Source organism: Phaethon aethereus (assembly GCF_964289735.1).
Source record: "Phaethon aethereus genome assembly, chromosome: 2".
Lineage (NCBI taxonomy): Eukaryota > Metazoa > Chordata > Aves > Phaethontiformes > Phaethontidae > Phaethon > Phaethon aethereus.
The window spans coordinates 105,754,392-105,778,413 of NC_138582.1; the positions used below are offsets into that span (position 1 = coordinate 105,754,392).

Genomic DNA, 24,022 nt, shown 5'->3' on the forward strand with positions numbered 1-24,022 from the left:
CTCTTCCAAGATAAGTCACTTACCCAAATAACAGCGCCTGTGCACAGGTATTGCTGCACGGGGCCTGGCTGTGGGCGTGCGCATGGGCTTTCCCCCAGCTCGGCCCTGAGGACCACCGGGCTCGCCGTAGGCCCCTGCCCGAGAGCAGCTCTGCTTCCCTCCCCCTCTCGGGGCCGGCAGGGCCACCCACCGCCGTCCCCGCCGGGGGCCTGCAGGCCCGGGCCGCCGCGCCGCGAGGGGGAGCCGGAGCCTCCGCCACGGGGAGCTCCGCGCCGCCGGGCCAGACTGTTACGGGCCGCCACGGCAGCATGTGGGGCGCCCGGGCGGCGGTGGCGGCGGCGCCGCCGTGGTGGTGCCGGGCGCTGCGCAGCTCCGCCGCCCTGGGCGGCTCCAGGAACCTGCTGAGGAAGATGCTCCGCAAGAAAAAGTAGGTGCGGGGGCGCCGGCCGGGCCGTGGCGGGGGGCTGGCGGGCAGCGGGCCCTCCCGGCCGGGCTGGGCCTCGCCGCGGGGCTGGGCGGACTGCCGGGCCTGGCTTGCCGCCGCCCGGTGCGGGCAGGCTGTTCTGCCGCCGGCCGCCCCGCCGGGGCTGCCTGCGGCCTGGGGAGCGTGCTCCGCGCAGGCGGTGCCGTGCCCGTACCGGACGCGTACAGGCCGGGCCCGGGCGGAGTGGTGTGTGGGCGCTGGGCGCGGCGATGTGAGCGGGGCTGTGGGGCTCGGAGCGCGGGGCAGAGCCAGCCAGCCCGCGTCGCCGCCCGGCGAGCGGCACCTGCGGTGCCCGTGGGGCCGTGGTAAGGCCGAGTCGCTCTTGTGCGAAGTGACGCCGATCCCTGAGGCGGCCGTCGGGTTATGCTTTCCCCTCTCTGCGCGCGGCTGCAGCCGTGGCCGGGAAGCGCAGCTCCCCGCATCACACCCGCACCTGTAACCCCCGTGGGGAAAACCGCTTGCGGGCGTGGAAACCGGGGTGTTGCCGGCGGTTGCGTTTTAGTGATACAGTTGTTTCTCTGCGCTGCTGAAGGGTAAAGCTGATTTCCTTTCCTTTTTTTCCCCAAAAGGAAGAAGTTTTGGTATAACAGCCCTACCCTGGGATCTAAAATGGTAAGTGCAAGCGTTTAAGGTGCAGTGTTTATCTGTGGAGGTAGAACAAGCTTGTGCTTCTGCCACTGTGTCTACCGTTGGGAAAAACGTTTTCTGATGGAGAAATAGCAGAATTTTGTGAATGACCGCTAGGGCCCCAGTTCCACTGTGACATGCCAGGATTGCTGTGGAGAGAAGCCGTTTGGCTCCCAGTGGCCGTTTCTTCTCCTGTGCTGATCTTTCACCTGCGCCAACACCAACACTCTCTTGTGTGCTCTTGAGCCCATAGCAGACAACCGATCCAGATTAAAAATTCTGTATACCGGCTTAGTTTTGCTTCTGCAGAAAACAAGTTTTCATGTTTGTTTTTTAAACAAGCAATGCTTTTCAGTTAATACATGCTGTATTTTAGAAAACTGATTTATTGAGCGAAATAACTTGCTACAAAATAATAAAGAAACTAAGAAACCTTGACTGTAATACATGAAGGTCAAGGATTTTTGTGAAGAGAAATATTCTTTATTGAAACACCTGATGCATAAGGCTTATACCAAGCCATCACAGCTCCAGTAATGGCATTCTAAGAGCATACGTAGTAGAGTGCATAAAACTGTGTATAATTGCCTAGTACAAGTTTGTAATTAGTGATTTGTGTATTTTTTTTCAGATGTATAAACCAACCAAGTTTGCCCCTGTAATGAAAGATGACCAGACAAAAACTAGGAAAGAAGATAACATACGCCTCAGAGTCTTGAATAGTCTTATCCATAAAGCTGTGGCAGACATGATGACTACCTGTGAAGTTAATCAAGAACTTTATCATCTCAAGCTGGAAGTCTGCAAGGCAAGTGCCAGAGCTGCAGCTTGTGTTGAATGGCTCTGACTGTGCCTTGAGGTCGGCATGGTGCGCCAAAGGAGCTGCCCTGGGTGTTGTGATGTGTGCAGGAGGAGTTTTGCTGCATTGCTGCTGACGTGGCACAGCACAGGAAGATGGGGCTCTGGATTCATCTTGCACATTAGGAAAACTTTGCCACTGATGTACCTGGCTTAGTAGACCTTTCCCACTATAATGCAAATGCAACTAAATGGTGATTCTCCTGGTATGACCTTTTTCTGTTACTCAGACATGTACTATTTGCCATGCCCTTTCAGAAGGATGAGCCTGGTTTTACCTACGTGTAAAACCTTTCTTTGTGCAGCTCTGTGAGAGCTGATACCTCCTTGTGTCACTCACCAGCATCATTACACAGGCATAAGACCTAAGTGGGGCACGAGCTTAGTTCAAAAGAAAAGGCAAACCTAAGAAAATGGCATTGGCAAGCAAGGTTCCTGAAAGAATTGGAATTTGTATCTTAATTGTAGCTAGCGTTGTCATAATTCCTGGGTTTGGAAGGGATGTTAAAGCTCTAATATCAGGAGCTAAGCCAGTCTCCACATTCTTGTTTGTTGTCTGTAGTTTTTTTCTTCTGCATTTGCTATTTTGTTAATATTAAATGATACCAATGATTGCTTAAAAGCTTGATGGACTTAGCTTTGTTAGCTAGAAACATGGGAAAAAAAATTGCACCTTATAGCTGCATGTATGACAAGGGCTTGGTTTGTCATTTATGATTGAACCGCCAGCTGAATTCATTCTGTCTTCAGGCAAGTGATTGAAATTACATGGGCAAGATGAATCTGTTGGCTCTATATGTGCAGTATCCTTCATACAGAATTTCTCTACCTAGGGCCTTGAGGATAGCTTGTCTAACTTGGGTGCCATGTCTGCACATAAAAATACTGTCTGGTTTAGGCAAGCCACAGAACTTTCAGGAGGCATTGCTGTAGATGAAGTAACTTATGAGAGAGGGAAAGAAACAGCATTCTTCCAAATATAGCACAGATTTTTTATAATTACATAGTGCTTAGTGTTCGTGCTGCACTGGGACATGGTTGAGACTCAGTCCTGACTTACTTTTGAGCTGATTCTGGTCTGATACAATTACTTACGTTACCAAAAGAAATCTTCTAGTAGGCCTTCTGCAATCCATCAGAATTTGGGTTTTTGGGTATCAAAAGTTAAAGTTACATAAAAGCAAAACAGATAGGCATCATGCTTCAGGCTTGATACATCAAAGTTTTATCCACTCGATAACATTACTCATGATGATGAAGACTGGCTTGTGTTAGTTAGGGTTGTTTATGTGCTTACATTAGATGCAGTGTGGGAGATGGGGAGGGTTGATCCTGCAGTAGAGACAGCTGGTTAATGATCATGGTGGGTTTCCCAAGGGAGGAGTTATTTGTTGGTGGAGAAAATCAGTATCTACTTTGTTTTTTGAGGACAGTCCATTCTGCCCTAGGAAAGAGTAGCACTGTCAACAGCAGACTGTGCCATGGTTTTCATTCCTGGGAATACCCTGATGGAATTGTCTTTTCCTGCAAATGTCTGTAGACACCTGTTTGTTTGAAGAGTTGCTTTCTGGGCTAGGTGACCTCTGAACTCTGCCTTCCAATGAGTAGTTTATTCTTTATCCTCCCTCTTCCTCAGCTCCTTCCTTCGGTTGAGCCAGACAAGTTATTAGAAGTTTGCTGAGTGTACTGTCATGGCAAGAACCTGTTCTGTAAGATGCTGCTAGATGCAGTGAATGAGAGGTACAGAAATCTTTCAGAATTCAGTTTGTGTTTCAGAAGTTTATTCTTCAGGAAGACTGTCAGTCTATCTCCTGTGTGCTTTGGCCCCCGCACACTGTGCGTTTTCTGTTGCTTGCATGACGGCTACGAGTATTATCTGTTAGTGAGCTAGAAGTTCAGGCACTGGAGGTTCCTAGCAGGCTTTAGAGCTGGAGGATCTCTTACATTACAGTGGCGTGGAGGGCGTTGTCTTTTCTGTCAGTATCAAAATCAAACTCTGGGTGACAACAAACCAAGCTCTGTCACAGGTCCTTCTTTAGCGGAAGCTTACACTTTCAACTGTATTCATAAATTTTCATTCTCTGGAGTATTTGTGATGGTAGCACTGTCGCATTGACACTGTAGCATTGTCAGTAACATACAGGTGTTGAGAGACTTCCCCATTTAATTTCAGTTGAAGGGGTGATTAGGCAGTGAATAAAAAAAGTCCTTTCAGGTACTGAATGTAAATCTTATTTGGTGTTAAACTACCTCTATAAAGGTAATTTTCGTAGTTAAGCGCAGAGATGGCAGAGAGATTCTCCTAAGAATTTACATACCTGTTTTGAGTCACTATATGTGTATTTGTGAATTAGAGACTTTGTTGTATATGAAGTGTATGTATATATATAATTTTAAAGAAATGTTTGTCTTTTTGCAGGTGTCCCTGGCATCAAACTTTTCAGCGTGTCGTGTGTACTGGAATCCTGATGCTACTACGGAGAAAGAAAGTTATGTTGAAAGTGTACTGCAGAAGAGTGCTCCACGTATACGGTACTGCTGTGGGACAAACAGTTAGACCACTTCATAAATTGATAGCCATGTACTAGTATTTCTTAAGTATTTCTAACAAACTATCTGACCTGTTTAGGATGCTTTAGGTTTTTAAGATATTTGGAGTCAAGAGCATCGCCTGTGATGAGCCTCACAGGGAAGGATGACTGTGTGTCAGACCAGCTATGTATTCTGCAGGAGCACAGCTGGCTTATTTGGCTTCTGTGCTTTCCTAGGATTGGACTGGGCTGAGGAGAAAGAAGGAGGAGTTTGGATGAAGTTTCTCTTCATTGTACTGAAACTTCACTGAAGTTTCACTTCAGTGACGGTGGGCTGGACATGCTGTGCACGACAGTAGGCCAGAATATGATGCTGCAGATTCACTGGGCAGTTTGGGTCGCTAGGGACAATTTGGACCTCCGGAAGGGATGCCTGATATTACAGAAATTCTTCATAATACTTATACAAAAAATAAATGTTGGGATGCTACCGTGTAGTATGATGCTTTTACCCATTTTTGGCAGAGGGCCCAGTGAGTTTTCAGGATATCATAGAGATTTCTCCCTCTTTCCTGGGCTTACCCTCTGCTATCCAGCTAGTCTGTTGGAGGATCAGGAGTTCACCCCATGGGGAAGGTGGCATTGAAACATACCTGTAGAGCCATTTCCTTTCCCCCTGTTTCCCTAGGCTGTGTCCAGCGCAGTGCTCTCTTCTGCTCCCATCAGCTTCCTCTCTTTGAGAAGGAATGTTGCTGGCTGGGAAGATGATGATGGGAGTCCTGTAGGTCCTTTCTGCAGCTAGCACGTAGGACTAGTTGTCTTGCCCTGCTGTGAGGGCTCTATCCCCCACTGCTGTTGCCTTTACAGCAGGGATAAGGAAGCCAAATGAAGTGAGGAAAGACCTGCGCCAGCCTGTGCATATAGGAGACAACTCTTAAATCATCAATACTCAGTGGGACCTGCAGCTAGTGGTTTTTGTATGTTATACATTGTGTTGGGATTCTGCAGTGATAGCAGTTTGCTTAGCACTAACCTGAATGGTTACCCGTCAGACTAAGTTTTGCAAACCATATCCTTAAATTTGCAGTACTGCGGGAATTAATCTAACATATTTTATCTGTCCTGGAGGTGCTGTACTGTTACTTATACTGGTGAATGCTGTATTTTTGCCAGGTATCTTCTGACGAGTCAGCAGATTCTAGGAAATGTGCCCCCAATAGTATTTGTGAAAGACAAAGAAGCTGCAGCTGTAAAAGAGGTAATTGTAGTCTTTGACTCAATGTACAAATATAATGATACTTGTATAAGATAATAAATAAACTTAGCATACTATAATGCTTAGGAATACTGAGAGAGCTGATCATTCAGTTGTTCTACCAATCTACATTAAAAATCAGTCTTCGTCTATACCGTTTCCTCTTCATGTTCCAAAGTGTTTTAGCAAAGAATCTTGACTAAGACTGATGCTTATGTACAATGTGAAAGAATCCTCGTAGCTATTGCCTCATGAGCTTTTTTTGATTGCTACTGTTAACGTTTCTGAAGTGAAGTTTTCAGAAAAGCTTGTAGGCCAGATCATTAGGCCAATAAAGAAATCCTAAAAAATGAAATTAGAGTTTTAAGGAATAATATAGGGTAGGCAGTTGTCGGTTGCCTGGTATACATAATGATAGAAATGAAGTCTGAGGAGCTGTCTTCCACATTTTAAATGTTATGTGTTTTTAAAATGCCATTGAATGTAACCACATGACTTTAAAGCTTGGGTTTTTTTAGCCCAACCCTTTTCCATCTGTGAATTGTTAAAATGTTTCTAGGGAAGTGCAGATCTTTCGCATAGTGGATGTAAGCTCACTCATACTAAATTTTTTTTTCTCTACTTTTAAAATTATTTTTACTATTCCACATTTTCTGTCAAGGTGTTGATACTTTTAACTTTTTGAAATACTGCTAGAATAATGACGTTTTCTATGAATTTACTGTCATTAGGACTATGAAGTGAGAGCTCTTAAATTGTGAGATTTCCAGAAGAGAAAGATGACACCAGGGAGTGGAATCCCATGAAAAGCATCTCCTCAAGCTCTTAATGTGAATGGAAAGAATATCAGTTGACAAGTGCATGTTCACATTTGTGCCCTCAAGTGCCTTATTCTTAGATGTGTTACTATTACAACCAATTATTGTTAGTGACTTACGGGCTCATGCGGTGTGTATTACCAGAGCCGGAAGGGGTAACAAGAACTTCAGAATTTCTAGAAATGCAGTGAATTGCTTGAACTTTCTGTGGTCAGCAAAATTCCGAGTTTCATGCCAATATAATGATCCACAGTGCAAATGTTGTTCACCTGCATTAGCATCAACAAGAATATAAATTAAGTAAACACTTCTGAAAACTGTTTGTATTTGTTATTATGCTTCCCCTAATCAACCCAAGAAATTCTACACAAGAAGTAACAAGTGATTATGGAAGCACTTTGTCATTACTATTACTCTGTTATTAACGTACGCAGATGGAGCTACAGACATCTGCCCCTGCAGGTCCTGCCTTTCAGGTCTGTTACTGTGGAACCTGTTCCACTAACCACTGTTTCTGAAACTTTGTTAAATGACCACTTACTCTTCTTGAAGAAAACCCCTGTACTACCTTACCTTCAAGTTCAGTGCATAGGCACCAAAGAAGGTTAACCACCGAAGACAAGTAGGAATAAAAATCTCAAATTAAATAAAATTTTCACAATTAGGTACAGTCTATAAGCACTGGATATACTAGATTTGTAGCATTTACTGGTTAGGTGCCATGTTAAAAGGGAGTGAGGAACTCAGTATTTACGTGCAATAGAAATACAAACTTGCAGAAAGGGGGAGGGAAAAAAAAACCCCACCCCAGTGTAAGAATGTTATGAAAAAAGATTTGCAAGACTGAAGTAAGACCAAGTAAAACAAAAATTATGTTTGTCACACAACCCCTAGCCAACTGTTCAGAATGTACAAGGCAAAAAACTTTGTGGGAAACCTTGGATCAGTTATTTGACACAGACTTCCCAGGCAAGAAGTGTAAGCACTTCCATGTAAGTGAAAGAAAAGGCTATTTTGAAATGGTTTTACTAAATATTCCAAACATGTAGAAAGTAAAATATTTGCTGTTTGATATATGCCTGTTTCTTGTGTATGTGTGAACAATGTAAATTTAATATAGGGCCTTTAATATGTATTGATTTAATGTGTTTACAGATTGAGGAATTACTGTCAATTGCCGATTTTGGACCTACAGAAGAAGTAGAAACACTATCTCAGAATGATTCTAGGTGGGTTTTTTGAATCAGAATTGTACAAGTGTCTACTTCCATTTCTGTTGGCTAACTTAAATTGGGTATTATTTGACGTGACAGAAAGTGTATCTTAATTAGATGTGTACATTGTTGTTATCCTAGAGTTCAGCAAATGGTGTTATGAGGAAATTGAGAGAGACTTTTTGGAAGACCTTACCAAAAAGGCATCTCGGCTTTTAAAGAGATTGGTTGACCCCTTTTTATTAACAGAAGAGGCTACAGAATAGTCTAGGACAAAACGTAATCACCCCAGAAATTAAATGTAGAGGACAGTGTTTTATTTTGTGCCTTAAGCTTTCTTTACCAATGTTACACCCATTTATGAAAATTAAGGTAAAATATTTCTTACTATATATGCGCTTACTATATTTACTTCCATATTTTAGCGCAGAAACATTTTCATAGGCTATTTTGTCATTGGTTCTTGTGCAGAGATACCTTGCTGCAGACCACAGGTTTGCAAATATGGAAAGGAAAAGTCTATTTTTTATATATAAGTGGACCTTTGTTAAGCTGTGGAGAATGACTGAATTGTCACTTTTAACAGCATAGCGTATATGGTGTCAGAGGCAACCAACCCATAAGGTGATACCAGAACACAGTCTTAGAAATTAGCTGTGTTTGATGTCTGTACTCTGAGTGACATAGTCATCAGATTTGCTACTTGCAGACCCAGTACTTGTTCTGGTATTAGTATCTTTACTTCTACGAAGAAAATATTTTTAGAATTTTTAAGAATTCAAGACTCGATGTGTTTGTGACAATTAAATTTTAAAAAATGCTTTGCAGAGGTAATATTTGTTTCTTGCTGGTAATTTTCTCATAGAATCATAGAATCTTTGGGTTGGAAGAGACCTTCAAAGGCCATCTAGTGCAACCCCCCTGCAGTGAGCAGGGACATCTTCAACTAGATCAGGTTGCTCAGAGCCCCATCCAGCCTAACCTGGAATGTTTCCAGGGACGGGGCAGCTACCACCTCTCTGGGCAACCTGTGCCAGTCTCTCACCACCCTCATTGTACAAAATGTCTTCCTTATATCTAGTCTAAGTCTACCCTCCTCTAGTTTAACACCATTACCCCCGTCCTGTTGCTAAAGGCCCTGCTAAAAAGTCTGTTCCCATCTTTCTTATAAGCCCCCTTTAAGTACTGGAAGGCTGCAGTAAGGTCTCCCTGGAGCCTTCTCTTCTCCAGGCTGAACAACCCCAGCTCTCTCAGTCTGTCCTCGTAGGAGAGCTGTTCCATCCCTCTGATCATTTTGGTGGCCCTCCTCTGGACCTGCTCCAGCAGGTCCATGTCTTTCCTGTGCTGAGGGCTCCAGAGCTGGACACAGGACTCCAGGTGGAGTCTCACCAGAGTGGAGTAGAGAGGCAGAATCACCTGCCTCGACCTGCTGGACACCCTTCTTTTGATGCAGCCCAGGATACATGAGCATAAAAACTCTACATTTGTTAGTACTCCTCTACTTGACCATTTTTTTTCTGGTATAAGTGTGGATTGTTATACATGAGTACAAGTCTACTGATAAATCTCCCTAAGTTAACAAAAAGTACGTTAATTCAGCATTCTTCTGTGAGGGATTTTTGGCCGTTGAGGGATAGGGCTGAACAATCTGTTGAAATAATGTTTCTGCTGACTGGATGCTCTCAAAGCCAACAGCCTTGCACTTGTGTGCTGCAGTCTGTTGGTGGAAATGCCTTTTGTGCCTTCACCTCCCACAGGATGGTTCATCAGGTGCAAATCAGAAATAGCTTCTTGGGGGAAATCATTGTTGTGACAGACTTTCCCACAGGGTACCTAGCATCTTCCTCTGTGTCTTGTGGAAATACTTAAGTCCAGCTTAAGGTGCCATATGCTGTCATTCATACGCCTGTCTGATGTTTTCGGGGCACAGGCTGCTGCTTCTTACTTCTTGGAAGAGCTGGGAGAAATCTAACTTCCTTGGGGCTCCCAGGTCCAGTGCTCACTCTGCTACCTATGCACACCTTTTCCCAGAAGCAAGCAGTTTCATCTGGAATGTAGCTGCTTTATTGGCTTCCTCCCGTTAAATCTGTTGACACAGACAGGCTTATACACAGCCTGTCTTTGGACACCTAGTACAGTGGTATCTCTTCCTTCTTAACATAGGGACCACAACGCTGAACACAGTCCATTAATGAAATCAAACTGAAAAACTTCAGTTTATTTCTGCGTTACTCAAGTTGTCACAATTAGTATTGCCCCTTAAAATATACACGAAGGAAAAAGCTCACAGCATTTGTTTTCCTTTCCACAGTAAACTGTTCTCTTCAGCAACTCAATCTTCAGATTCACCCATGCGGTCTAATCTTTTTGGTATTGATCATGAACTGCTGAATAAGCAGATAATGGACTACAAAAGACTGAAAGTGTCAAGAGATATAGAAAGCATTGCTTGGACAGAAGAGCAGGAGCAGCAGCTTTCTAAGATTCGAAAGAAAATGAAAAAGAAAAAAACAAAGAATTTTCCTGATGATGACATTACACCACAGAAATACTTACTGGACAGATACGAAGCTGATTACTGGGATGATAACACTGAATCAGTCTCGGACCATGAGCTGGAGTATGAATTACAGGAAGAGGCAAATGAATTGGAGGCGGACGGTGGCAAAACTCTAAGTCAGCCTACTGATAAACTGAAATGAAGTGAAAAAGCCACTCCCTTTAAAATGGAAGCTGCCAACAGCAAAAAGACAACTGCCATAGATACTGAAAGATCAGTTTTGTACAGTCTGTTTACCAGTTCCTCTTTCAAACTAAGAGGTTTGTCACACGTGGGGAGGTTTGCTAGCACAAGGTATGTAAGAAAATCCAAAATGCTATTTGTGACATTCTGTTAAGAAGCTTTCAAGCTGCTGCAGTGGTAGGACTTTCAACCAGAGAGCAGTTCTATAATAAAATATACATAGTGCAGCACTGCGTTAAAACTTCTTGCAGTTCTGTTGATTATTTCCAATAAAATGATGGTTTCTGTGTTGAAATAAAATGTTGTTGGGTTTTTTTTTGAGTGAGCTGGGGAATCATATAAAAAAGTGAGAATAAAGCTTTCTGGCTCAAAGCAAGTAAAAAATAATAGCATGAGTGTATAAAGTCAGAAGGGCTGAAGCTTCAAAGTTACAACTAATAAAGTAGTAAAAAGGAATTCTACCAGAAATAAGGAACATTTCATTCCATTAGTTAATGGGGAAGTAAAGAGAGACAATGCAGGGAAGATTGCACTATGCTATGTTGCTCTATTTTTTTCAAAAAGATGAAACAGACAGCAAGTATAAGCTCCAGAATACAAAAAAATAGTCTAAAGGATTTTTAGGTTGAAGGGAGGAGTTCAGGTCAGGAAAGAACACTGAAATTCAGTGTAGCTTATTTAATAATCCCCTTGAAGCATATTATGAAGATTGTCTGTAAGAATACGGAGGGGATAGCGGTTATGAATGTCCATAGGATATTCCTATAAGCTGTTTAGAGCTTGTATTGAATTATAAACGTATGCATCACTTTCATTAGGATACACGTTGAAGCTGTAGCTCACATTAGTATTTGCCTAACTTGATGTAGGTGAATAATCCCACAAATTTCAGCGTGCCTTGTTCAGACTTTCCAGGAGTTCTTCCTAAATTCCACAGGACAGACACACTTTGAAGTAGATGCTTTAGTTTGTTTTCCAGTGAGTGAAGGTATTTATGGTACCAGAAATTGTTCATGTGCGGTATCACCGTCAGTCAAAGCTAGCCATGAATTTGTTGCAACTTGGCAACAAAGCTCTAAACTTTCTGAATGAATGACAGGAACCTGTTAACTGGTACCTGCTAAGTGAAGCCACAGAACACTAATGTCTCCATCTTTAGTTTCTGCTGTATAAAATTTGGGACTGTCCTGACTCTACCTAAAGGTTAAAAAAAGGAAAAAAAAAAACCCAACAACCAAAGAACCTACATATTAGGCTTTTGAAAGAACAAAGTTGATTACTTGTGCTTAATGTTTAGTTTGGACATCCATAAACTAGGTTTGCAGTTCATAGATTAGATTTCGTCTAAAAACAACCAAAAGCATTCTCGCTGTCAGCCCTAATACTTCTACTCCCTTGTTAAGCAAATGAGGGCAGTTGACCTCTTCTGCTAGCCACAGCTAATGTCACAGGAACCAGGCTTCGCTCACAGAGAGATGGCCTAGCACTTACTTAGGGTGCCCAGGGATGGGACAGCCATTCTGAACCTGGTGATGAAGAAAACGAAGCAAAAGCAACCAGATTTAGATGGAAATATTGAAAATGATCAGGTGGGACGGACTGGAAGGAGGAAATGGCCCAGGGGATATCTGGAGAATGGCACAAGAGCAGATGGGTGGGAGCAGCTGTGGCCCCATCCCCGGCTTCCCCATCATTAGTCCTCTGCCTCAGCATCCGCTGCCCTCCCAGGGAAGCAGGGTGGGAAGTTTTCTCTGCTATGCTACCAGTGTAATAGTAACCTCAAGACTTCTACAGCTGTAAAAGACAATAAACGAATGTTACACGCTACCTGAGCAATATGAACTATCATCACTTGCAGAGACCCTTGATTTCGGTTTTTTGTAATGTATAACCACAGATAGGGAAGGAATTTCTGGGGCCTTCAGACCTGGTCTCCTACCTTTAACAGCAGCCACTTGCTGCAGTCCTGTTAATTTTGGTTAGGAATATGCAGCTGGGAGTAATTGTTATTTAACATTGGCAGAGTCAGATGTGCATCTCGACTTAAGCGATTGGTGCCGCTGGGAGCATGTGCTACACCACTCGTGTTTGAATCAATATGATTAGTCAATGACAGTTTTAAAAAACACAAGAGCTTTCATTGCCTCCTATGCCTGTCAATGCAAGCCTTCCCAAACGCTCTGGGACTCTGTGTATTGTTCACATCTAAGTTTCAGACTGCAAATAAAGAAATACCTCAGTTATCCCTCCAATCTGGTTATTTTCCTGAAGACCTGGTTCTGTAAGAGGCTGATTTTGAAGGGGAAACGAGGGCGCATAGCTTCTCTGCTTCGTTTTAGCCAATCAGTCAATCAGTTTGATTTCTCTGACCCCTCTAAGACCTTGCCATGAAAGTGTTTATGCATTTTGTGTCTTTCCAAGACAGCACATGTTTTTCCAGCAGAATTGCTGAATAACACTGCTGTGCTGCAGGCAGGCTGGCAGCGAGAAGTTTACTAAGTCTCTCCAAAACATGTAACTCAAGGAGAGTGACTGTATCCTTACTCACGTGAGTCAGAAAAGCCACTGACAAAAAAATGGCATCATGCCAGGGAAACTAGAAAACCAAGATGCATATCTCACCAAAAATCTTCTGTCAAAGGAATTACTCATTTGTCATGAAAGCCAATCCACCCTTAAGCCTTCCTTGCATATGTAAAGCTAAGAAATGTAGAGTAAAAGCCTAGCAAAGATAAAGAACTTACTATTTCCCAATGCTTTGCTATTTTGTCCTGTATCTAACTCTGCAAGAGGGTAAGTGAAGACAAAAAGGTTTAGTTTTAAAGATTTCAAAGCTCTGTAGAATGTGCCGTGTCAAACCAGAAGAAAATCTTCATTAACTAGGAATAATAAGTTGCATGCATGTTTTTCTTGCATTCAAGCACTGCTGCTGATAGCAGATTGCTGCACTGCACTCATTTGTACTTTAAAATCTACTATGGTGAAAGCCCAGGCATTCCCATAAACCCCTAACCAACAAAGCATCACACTTCAAACTGTGAGAATAAAAATGCAGAAATATTTGTAGTCCCTCTTACCTGGTGGACTTTGCTCAAACTTACTGGAAAACAAATTTGAACGGAGAACACTAGTAGTTAATTTTGGTTAATTTCTCTCTCGCTGGCTCCAAGGAATAGGTAAGGAAAGCAAGGGAGAGAAAACAAAGCCATGGGAATGGGCGGAGTAAAATGGAAGCGCTGCAGCAGATGTGTTGAGATCTGTGGTGTCTTGTAAAGGAGACAAGTTCTGCGGGTGGGATCCATGGGCTGTCATGGTTTTCAGCAAGTTACCTGGGACAACCTGGCATCATTTCAAGTGATGATTATTTTGTTCTGCAGGTTCAAGCAATATTTGTAGCCTTTCGTTAAACTATCTGCAGTTGCAAAATAGATAAACTTTTTCTTATTGGTGGTGTGTTGGTGGCTTTCCAAATAAAGCAATACATATATGTCTGTTCCTGGCTCTCACACTAAAGCCAGAAGTCAGTATTTACTCTCTTTGACCATGAGGGTTTCAAGGATGCAAGACTGAGAAGTCTGTGAGTGTGTCCATTGGTGTGTCTTGGGAGAAGGAGGCTTCTCTATTTCTACTGTTCACTTCAGCAGAAAACTTTAGTTCAGGATTGTGCAGCAGTGCACAACTGTCATTCACAAGACCATACTATATTGACATTGCTAATTAGTAATTGAAAATCATTATCTGATTCTGAGGAGAAGCTTCAAACAGTGAGGAAGGAGGAGCTGCTACTGCTGGACTCTAGGCAGCTTAATACATCTTTGGCTGCAATCAGGCCAAAAAGAGCCTCCTAGGAACGCAGGGTGGCTTCTGACAGAGCAAAACCAACTGGTACAATGGAGCTTGGGTTCTTCTGTTGGCCTGATGATAAGCTGCAATGGCAACCATAAAATCAGAACAGTTGAGGTGGGAAGGGACTTTTGTGGACTGCCTAGTCCAACCCTTCCACTCAAAGCAAGGTCAGCTACAGCAGGTTGCCCAGGGCCATGTCCAGTCAGGCTTCAAGTATCTCCAAAGATGAAGACTCCAAAACCTCTCAGCAATGTGCTCCAGTGTTCAACCACTCCCACAGCAGAAAAGTGTTTTCTTTTTGCAGGCAAAACTCCCTGTGTATTTCAGTTTCTGCCCTTTTTCAGAAGTTGCCTCTTCTGTCACTTGGCAGCACTGTCCTCTCTGCACCTCCTATCAGACATATATAAACATTGCTAAGGTCCCCCTGAGCCCTGTCTTCTCGAGACTGAACAACCCCAGCTCTCTCAGTCTCCTCTTGTATGAGAGGTGCTCCGTGCCCTATACTGTAAACAATAACACTGAGATAAAACGATCATCTTATATTAAGCCTGTGTTTAAGTACTTGCTAAATGAGGAGCCCAGGCTTGCTAAATACATGCAGCTTTTCTAGAGTGTGGTGTTCCCGAAGAGGAAGCAGACAATTAAAAAAGAACATGCTACAATGCAGAAGCACCTAACCCAGACCTTGACCAAATCCTGAACTCCAGGGAACACCTGGACAGATAACAAAAATCCCCATCCACTACAAACTTATGGCTAGAAAATATCTGGAACTAAAGCAATATAATACCTATCCAGCATAAATCGCATGGAATGGAAAGAAAATTGTGTCTGTCATTTGTCAGGCCAATGGAAAGAAAGGATCTCCTGTGCTAGAGAAATGTTGTACCTTCTTAAATGCTGAACTGAGCACCAAAGGGAGTGCCTGACATTTTTGTCCTAGTCTGAGGTTTTTAAACAGGCCAAAATCAATGAGAACAGTATGTTGAAGATGAGGCAGCTTCATTCACAGAGCGAGTGCTGCTAACACAGTAAATCTGCCATGCTTGGCTGGAGGCAATGTTGTTTTTCCTGAGCAACGATCGAGCCAGGCTTTAATGATTACACCCAAAACACAAAGATGGAAGTTGTCAGTTAATGGACTCCAAATAGCTGCATCGATGGCCAATTTTTCTGGGGAGGAAGCTGAACTCTCTCAAAATAACCGCTATGTTTCTTCATCTAGCTTTTCACACTTCATATATAATGGAAGAGCCACCAAAATGCTTACTTCACATATTTTCTTTCCCTAGGCAGCTGTTGTGGTTTAACCCCAGCGAGCAACTAAGCACCACGCAGCTGCTTGCTTACTCTGCCACGGTGGTAAGGGGGAGAGAATCAGAAGAGTAAAAGTGAGAAAAGTTGTGCATTGAGATAAAGACAGCTTAATAGGTAAAGCAAAAGCCAAGCACACAAGCAGAGCAAAACAAGGAATTCTTTCACCACTCCCCATGAGCAGGCAGGTGTTCAGCCATCTCCAGGAAAGCAGGGCTCCATCACACGTAACGGTTACCTGAGAAGACAAAATGCCATCACTCCGAACGTCTCCCACTTCCTTCTTCTTTCCTCCAGCTTTATATACTGAGGATGATGTTGTATGGTATGGGATATCCCTTTGGTCAGTTGGGGTCAGCTGTCCCAGCTGTGCCCCCTCCCAATTTCTTATGCACCCCCAGCCTACTCGCTGTCAAGCCAGAGCATGGGAAGCTGAACAGTCCTGGACTGCTTAGCAACAACAATCAGCACGTTACCAACATTATTTTCACCCCAGATCCAAAACACAGCCTCATACTAGCTTCTATGAAGAAAATTAACTCTATCCTGGCCAAAACCAGCTCAGCAGCACAACAGATTTGAAGAGCTGACATGCAGACCGTTGCTAGCAGTGCTAGTTTTCCTTGTTAGACTCCGCATGGTTATTACAGCCTGCAGAGTCTGCGCCTCATTAAAGAAATGTTGAATAATTTACATGAATATTCAAAAGCAAAGCAGTTAGCAGTGATATGCTCAGATGCTATCTCCTCATTAAGAGGCATGAGAGTCGTATCATTCATCACAGCTTCCGACTCACATAGCACAGTCTCTGCCACCGGGCGGGACCTCAAACACGGTGAAAGAACCTTGGTAAGCGCCTGGGGTGTGGAATTAGGTGGTGGATCTCAGCGCGGACACACATACACACGGAGTTATGCCTGGTGGCAAGGTGCTGCACATGGGCAAGCCCTGAACAGGAGATCCATGGGGGCTTTCTTACTGCTGCAGCCCTGCTCCCCTCCCGGCAGCAGTCGCTACAGCTGTCAGGCAGGACTCAACAGCTTCCCAGAAAGTAGGTGTTGGACCCAAAACGTCTGAAGCTGAAAGCAACACCACCGTATGTCCTTGTAGTATGTTATGAAGGCTTAGAGCACAAATGGGAGCCCTTTTCATCTACCAGCAAAAAATAATGAGGTTTGCTACAGAAGGGAGGAAGCACTGCCCCAGGGCACAGTTCCATTACAGAAGGTTTTGGGGTAGAAGCAAGAAAGTACCGTGTCCTGCAGAAAACACGCAAGAGTGTTCTCCAGGCTGGCTGCAATTATTCACCTTATCTGTACTCAGATTTCACCCCTGCCTGAGAACTGACTACACTGAAGCTCCCCTGTCCCAGGTGGGAAGGGGGTCTGGCTCCCGGCTTGTGGGAGACCCCCACCCCTGCTGGGGAAAGGGAGGCGAGGGGAGTGGGCTGCGGGGCTGCTGCAGAGCTGCTGCATCCTGCTAACACAGGCCTTGCTGCAAAACTGAAATCTGAATTTGGCAGTTTAGTTAGTTCAAAGAGTCTTTGTCGAAGAACGTGATTCCAACAGCTGATAAGCAGCAAAATTGTGCGTATTTGGTCAATGGAAAGTATGTTCAAGTATTTTTCTTCTTGTCACTGCTGAAATGTATTGCAAGAAAAGGGGAAATGTCTTTCAGTCTCTTCTCTCCCAAACTCTCCTCTATTTGCAGTTTCCACTGGAAATTACACTTCTTAAAAAAAAATTGGGTTTTTGGCAGTTTGTAACAAAGAATGGCAGAAAAACCTGTGGGGGAGCAGGCTGGGACAAGCTCTATGCGCTCACCAGCATTTGAAGTCTAATAGAGGACAGCCAGGTGCTCTCTGTGCATCACTCCGATTTGGATGCCTGAACTTCAACTTCCTCATTGGTACCTCTGACTGCTTTGTTTAAGAGCTTGACATTTTGTGCGTTTCTATTTCTGTCACAGCAGCAGCAGCAGTTAGTGGGAGCCAACGCTTCTGTTAGACTAGAAATGAACGCCTATCACTTGGTCAGTCCCGGGCACTCAGGCTGCCATTTACCTTCTGGCGTATGACTCCTGGTAATTGTTTCCCTCTTGTGTTAAGATCCGTGGGACGGAAGTCTTTAAAAATCGTTATTCCGAGTGCATCCCTTATTGAATTCTTACTTTTTATTTATGTTGATAGGCTGTTTGCTGGCAGATTCATGAGACACTTGCCATGCTAAATAAACACTGCACTTTGCAAGCACAAGCGGTCAGACTTGCTTCTACTTTTCCCATTGGATTTGACTTTCGGTTTTATGAACTATGCCATCCTTTTGGCTTTTTGATCTTTCTGCGGAAATTTCCAGTAGGTTTAAGAGTGAGATAGGATGCTGCAACCTCAGTGAAGTGAGATGAGTAGAGGCAGAACAGAACTGGTTTGTAAAACAACACTGTGTCTGGTGCTGTGGTGTTCATTTCTGATCTGCAGGTTCTAGTGTTTTTGATATCTGAATATGTGCCCCCTCCTGGATGATTCTTAGCTGTAACAAAGTTTTGTTTGATAGTGCCCAAATAGCATTGTTTCACACTTATTTCACATAACTCTGTTTCTTCCCCCTTTTTCTTTTTGAGGCTACATTCCCACCTTACCTTGTCTTTACAGATGACTGACAGTATTTATTTTTCTTTTCTCTCCTCAGACAGGTCAGCAATTCCAAGGGAAGCTACACATTATGGAAGAGTTGATGATATATAGCTGTATACTAGAAGAGAAAAAGGAGAACGCACTTCAAACCACTGCTTTCATTCACTTGCCATGCAGCCCGTTTAAAATACTGAAGAAGTTCTCTGAAGAACTGCAGCTCAAAGAGAGTTCACATTGGGTTAGTATGGGTTATCTTGTCCCTGTTTACTGCTGTGGTATTGGACAAGTTCTAGATCTGTTTAGGCTACAGAGGCTCTGTTTCAGGCCCCTGGCACAGGGAGAGGCTTCTCTGTTCCCCAACGTTGTGCTCAGGCCCCTATGGCATCCGTGGGACCCGCTGCTACTGCAAGAAGTGGGTCAGTGAAGCAGTATGGGACGTACTTGACTTCGCTGTGACTGCTTTGCAGAATGGAGTTAGGTATAGTAAACATACCATGAAATTTTACAAGTATGATTCTAAAAATGTATGAAAGGACTGCGGAGAGAGTCAGAAAAGAGGCACCATTTCTTCATTAGAGCGTTGTTTAATTTTTACAGGGGCATATACCTGTCAACTAACACATTAAATCAAACTGGCAAATTTTTAAAAGTTTTTCTAATATCTCTGTCTCTATTATATCAGTAGATAGTGTATACTTAAAGAACTATGTAGTCATGTGACACGAGACAAAATTTTTTGAAGAGTGTCTTCTTTAAGCTATTGTTGTGGTTTAGCCCCAGCCGGCTACTAAGCATGACGCAGTCGCTTGCTCGCCCCGCCTCCCCAGGTGGGATTAGGGAGAGAATTGGAAAAAAACCTTGTGGGTTGAGATAAAAACAATTTAATAGGACAGCAAAGAAAGAGGAAATAACAACAACAACAACAATAATACTAATACAGATACAGGAATATACAAAACCAAGTGATTCACAATGCAACAACTGCTCACCACCTGGTGATTGATAGCCTGTCCCCAAGCAGCGATTCCCACCCCCGGCCAATTCCAGTTTATACACTGAGCATGTTATATGGCTGGGAATATCCTTTTGGCCAGCCTGGGTCAGCTGTCCTGGCTGTGCCCCCTCCCAGCTTCTTGTGCAGCTCCCCGCTTGGCAGAGCATGGGAAGCTGAAAAGTCCTTGATTGAGTATAAGCACTACAACTACTTAGCAACAACTAAAAAAATCAGTGTGTTATCAACACTATTCTCATACTAAATCCAAAACAAAGCGCTATACTACCTATTACGAAGAAGATTAACTATCCCAGACAAAACCAGGACAGCTATCAGTCAGGACCTTTACAGTGTGACTTGTCGGGTATGAATAAAGCTTTTATTACATAGAACCATCGATTGATTTGGGTTGGAAGGGACCTTTAAAGATCATCTAGTCCAGCCCCCGTGCTACAGGCAGGGACATCTTTCACTAGGTCAGGTTACTCAAAGCTTCATCCAACCTGACCTTGAACACTTCCAGGGATAAGGCATCCACAGCTTCTATGGGCAACCTGTCAACAGTGTCTCACCACCCTCACTGAAAAGAATTTCTTCCTTATATCTAATCTAAATCTACCCTCTTTCAGTTTAAAACAGTTACACCTTGTCCTATCACCACATTTAAAGAACAGTGCAATCATCAGGCACAGTAAAAGTGGGTTCACAAAGGGAAAGTCCTGTTTAACTAATTTAATAAAATTTCTGTGATGAGGTCACCCACCTGATGGATGAAGGGAAGGCAGTGGATGTAGTTTTTCTGGACTTTAGTAAGGCTTTTGGTACTGTCCTTCACCGCATCCTTCTGGACAAGTTGTCCAACTGCGAGATGAGCAGGTGGATGGTGTGCTGCGTGAAGAACTGTGTGAAGGACAGGTCTCAAAGGGTTGTAGTGAATGGGGCTACATCTGGCTGGCAACCAGTCACCAGTGGTGTCCTCTGGGCTCAATGCAAGGGCCAGTTCTGTTGAATCTTTTTTATCAATAATCTGGATACACGAGTGGCATGCACCACGAACAAGTTTGCTGGTGATACTAAACTGGGAGGTAGTGTTGACTCACTCGATGGACAAGAGGCCTTGCAGAGGGATCTAGATAGATTGGAGCACTGGGCAATCACCGATAACATGAAACTGAACAAGAACAAATGCTGGATTCTGCACCTGGGACAGAGCAACGCTGGACACAAGTCTAAACTGGGAGTGGCTGGAGAGCAGCCCTGCAGAAAGGGATCTGGGGTTCCTGGCTAACAGCAGGCTTAGTAGGAGTCAGCAGTGTGTCCTGGCAGCCAAGAGGGCAAACTGCTTCCTGGGGTGCATTAAACACAGCAAAAACAGCGGGTCAAGAGAGGTGATTGTCCTGCTGTATTCAGCATGTGGGCCCACAGTTTGGAAAGGATGCTAAGGTACTTGAATGCATCCAGAGAAGGGCACCAAAGCTGGGGAAGGGGCCGGAAGACATGTCTTCTGAGGAGCGGCTGAGGACACTGGGTTTGTCTAGTTTGGAGAGTAGGAGGCTGCTCTCCACAGCTTCCTGAGGAGGGGAAATGGAGACAGAGGTGCTGATCTGTTCTCCCTGGTACCCAGTGCTAGGACATGTGGGAATGGCTCACAGCTGTGTCTGTCAGGGGAGGTTAAAACTTCACATGAGGAAACATTTCTTTACTGAGAGGGTTCTCAAATCCTGGAACAGTCTTCCTAGAGAGATGGTCGATGCCCTGTGCCAGTCAGTGTTGAAGAGGCACCTGGACAACACCCTTAATAACATGCTTTAACTTTTGGTCAGCCCTGAAGTGGTCAGGCAGTTGGACTCAATCATTGTTGTAGGTCCCTTCCAACTCAACTTTTCAATTTGATTTAATTCTTCTTCCTCTCTCCTTCTTTCCCTACCAGTACATGCTGAGGAAACCTTTGACGACATTTCTTGCCAGCCCTGCACTGGCAGAAGAGATTGAATGGCTAATCATGTCCCATCCTAGGTGTTGGCTCTGTCACTCTGTGGGAAGGAAGACTATACCTTCTGATGGGGGTGAGAGCTGTGGATCGTCTCAAGATCATTTGTCCACCTGAACAAAGTTGCAAAAAGCATGTGGGAAGTGCCATTTGTGAAAGTCTTCAATGTTCATCCAGTTCAGCTGGGTTTCCAGAGGGTGGCAACAAACTCCATCTCTGACACTAGCAAGGCTCCAAGATCAAGCCCGCCCTCTGAAGCAGGAAGAGCTGCAGAACTAAATGCAATGGTTGCAAACCTTTATCATGTGAGCAATACCTGTTCGTTTCCCTGTGGATTCTTTGTTGTCCCTGTACTCCTTTGTAGAAATGCCTGAGCTGTTTTCCTTGGAAAAACAGGCTACAACACAAGAGCCATGGCTACTCCATCTGAGCAAAGGTCCACCTGGCCCAATACTTGGTCTCCAAAGGGGCCAACCATCAGTGCCTAAAGGAGGGTCAATGAGCAATGCAGGGCTACTTCTGCCAGGGTCCTGTGGGTGCTCATAGGCCTCAATGGCAGGGACCGGCCTCCCCTGGCACCTGACCCACACCGTCTCCTGCCAAGGGCCCAGAGGATGTTGTGTCGCAGCTCAGCCTGGGGCCTTCAGTCCTGCCTGAGCCATGTTGCGGGTGTGCCCATCTCTGCCCCTCTCTCCTGGATGGGCCTGGCACCTGCACTGCAGAGAGCTGCTCTCCAGGATGGACTCATCAGCAGTCACAGCTTGTCATCCACAACTACATGCAGAACATACCACATTTTTTTCTCTTCTCTCTCCTCCCCTCCCCTCCCCTCTCCTCCCCTCCCCTCCCCTCCTCTCCCCTCCCCTCCCCTCCCCTCCCGCCCATAAGTCGAATACCGATGAGACTGTTATTTGGCTGAAATGACAGGGGTTTATTAGCTACAAAAATACTTTGAAGGACACAAATCAGAAAGGTTACAAGTGGAAACAGGATTTTATTTTTAGATTTGATTTTATGTCATTTTATGTTATTTTATTTTTCTGAATCTGTTTCAGAGCCGATGCTCACAAGCATTAACACAAGTGCATGTGTAGCCTGGAGCAGGCTGATGCATTCTTCAGTTTTGCTTGCAAAAACATCCCTCGCAATCTGGCAAAGGCAAGTCACAGAGCTGCAGAATGCAGCAGCAGGAATACGTACCAAGCAGGCCCTGTTTCCTGAAGAGTGAGAATTTGAAGAACGAGGATCAAGACGAAGCACACACAAAAGAAGAAGAAGAATAGGTGTGTGGTAGCATGGGGTATTTTCCAAAGTAGGACACAGAGTGGCGACGAGCATCCTTTTTGCCTTCCAAAAGTAGCTGTACTGTGCTTCTTGGGCAGTGGTGAATGAAAAGCGCCCTCGTGCCTGCCCCGCACTTGTATTGCATGCCCAGAGAGCTGGAAAGTGGCAGCTCCTGCTGGGGCAGCAGCCTGGAGCCCTTCCAAGCACAGGCTGTTCTGCACAAGCAAGAAGCCCTGGGGAGACGGAGCCAAGGGAAAAGCAAAGCTCGCTCCTGCTCCCAACTCGCACCGGGCAAGAGAGCCAGAGAGAGCCAGGGCACGAGTGGTGCCTTGGGGCTGCAAGAGCAGCAGGCAAGAAGCTCACCAAAATGGCCCAGAGGAGCCCTGACAAGGGACTGCGCTCAGTGACAAAGAGGACAAGAAGCAACCCCCAGGGGCCACCCTGGGGGCCCACCCTGGGAGCCTGGAGAGCCCTGGGAGCCCCCCTGGAGGTGGGGCACGAGGGCCACCTTCCTGGAGCGAGGAGCAGCAAGCACCTGGCCAAAATGGCCCAAAGGAGCCCTGGCAAGGGGCTGTGCTTAGCGCTGCAGAGGAAGGCAAAAAACCCCTGGGGACACTTGCTAGCTGGCCTTGTGAGAAAAAAAGATTTCCTCCCCCCAGCTGTAGGGCATGAGAGGCCATCTTCAAGGTGCGTGAGCAGAACCTTGCCAAAATGCAGCAGAGGAGCCTTGCCCTGGGAAGGGGCCATGCTCAGTGCTGCAGAGGAAGGCAAAAAACCCCCGGGGGGCAGGGCCAATGTGCCCCGGGGGAAAATTCCTTCCTGACCCCAGAGCTGGCGATCGGCTGTTCCCTGAGTGCGTGAGCACGACCTGCCTCCTCGTCCCACCGGCTGCTCACGCCTGCCAGGAGATGCCCAAGCCCTCGTCTCCCTCCACCTGGAGCCATCTCTGCGGCTCGCGAGAGTGGGCAAATGCCCCCGGCCTGCTCAACTGTGGGGGCAGGAATCCTTCCTGCGCCTGGCAGGACACCAGTGGGTGCTGCAAAACACTGTGACCCCTGGCAACGTCTCTGCAGCCCACTTCTTACGGCTGCTGCCCCTGGCTCCGCAGGGGATGAGGACAGTGAGCTCTGCAGTGCTCCTCAGGAAGGCATTCCCTTGCTCTTGCCACCGCTCTCCAGCACAAGAGCCCTGGGCACCGCCAGGGCTTCCCAGTTCTCCTCACGCTCAGCCTCCAGGCTTCCTCCCTCAGCCCCCTCCAAGGAATTCCACTGGCTCCTCAAGGGCTTCCTCTCGCACATCTTCGGGCTGCCCTGGGCTGGCTCTGGCAGCAGGAGACAGGATGATGCTCCTTTTTCTCCTGCCCCGGGGGCACTGTGACTGCTGCGTTGCCGGGTGGTGGCACTGTGCCATGGGGGTGACTGGGCCCCCCAGG

The 24,022-nt window shown here is 45.3% G+C and overlaps 1 protein-coding gene across 1 annotated transcript; it reads left to right on the forward strand.

Moving 5' to 3' along the window:
• Nucleotides 1–76: 76 nt before the first annotated feature.
• Nucleotides 77–10,697, forward strand: RBFA (ribosome binding factor A). Its single transcript, XM_081996965.1, has 7 exons — nucleotides 77–427; nucleotides 1,054–1,096; nucleotides 1,743–1,919; nucleotides 4,389–4,501; nucleotides 5,674–5,758; nucleotides 7,729–7,802; nucleotides 10,099–10,697. The coding sequence occupies exons 1-7, from the start codon at nucleotides 309–311 to the stop codon at nucleotides 10,487–10,489; spliced, it is 1,002 nt and encodes a 333-aa protein (XP_081853091.1). The 5' UTR covers nucleotides 77–308; the 3' UTR covers nucleotides 10,490–10,697.
• Nucleotides 10,698–24,022: the final 13,325 nt, after the last annotated feature.

Bases quoted from the DNA above. Each gene is read 5' to 3' on its own strand.
- RBFA (XM_081996965.1), top strand. From the start codon at position 309: ATGTGGGGCGCCCGGGCGGCGGTGGCGGCGGCGCCGCCGTGGTGGTGC. The intron at 1,097-1,742 runs GTAAGTGCAAGC...ATTTTTTTTCAG, and splicing joins CTACCCTGGGATCTAAAATG to ATGTATAAACCAACCAAGTT. The intron at 4,502-5,673 runs GTACTGCTGTGG...TATTTTTGCCAG, and splicing joins AAGAGTGCTCCACGTATACG to GTATCTTCTGACGAGTCAGC.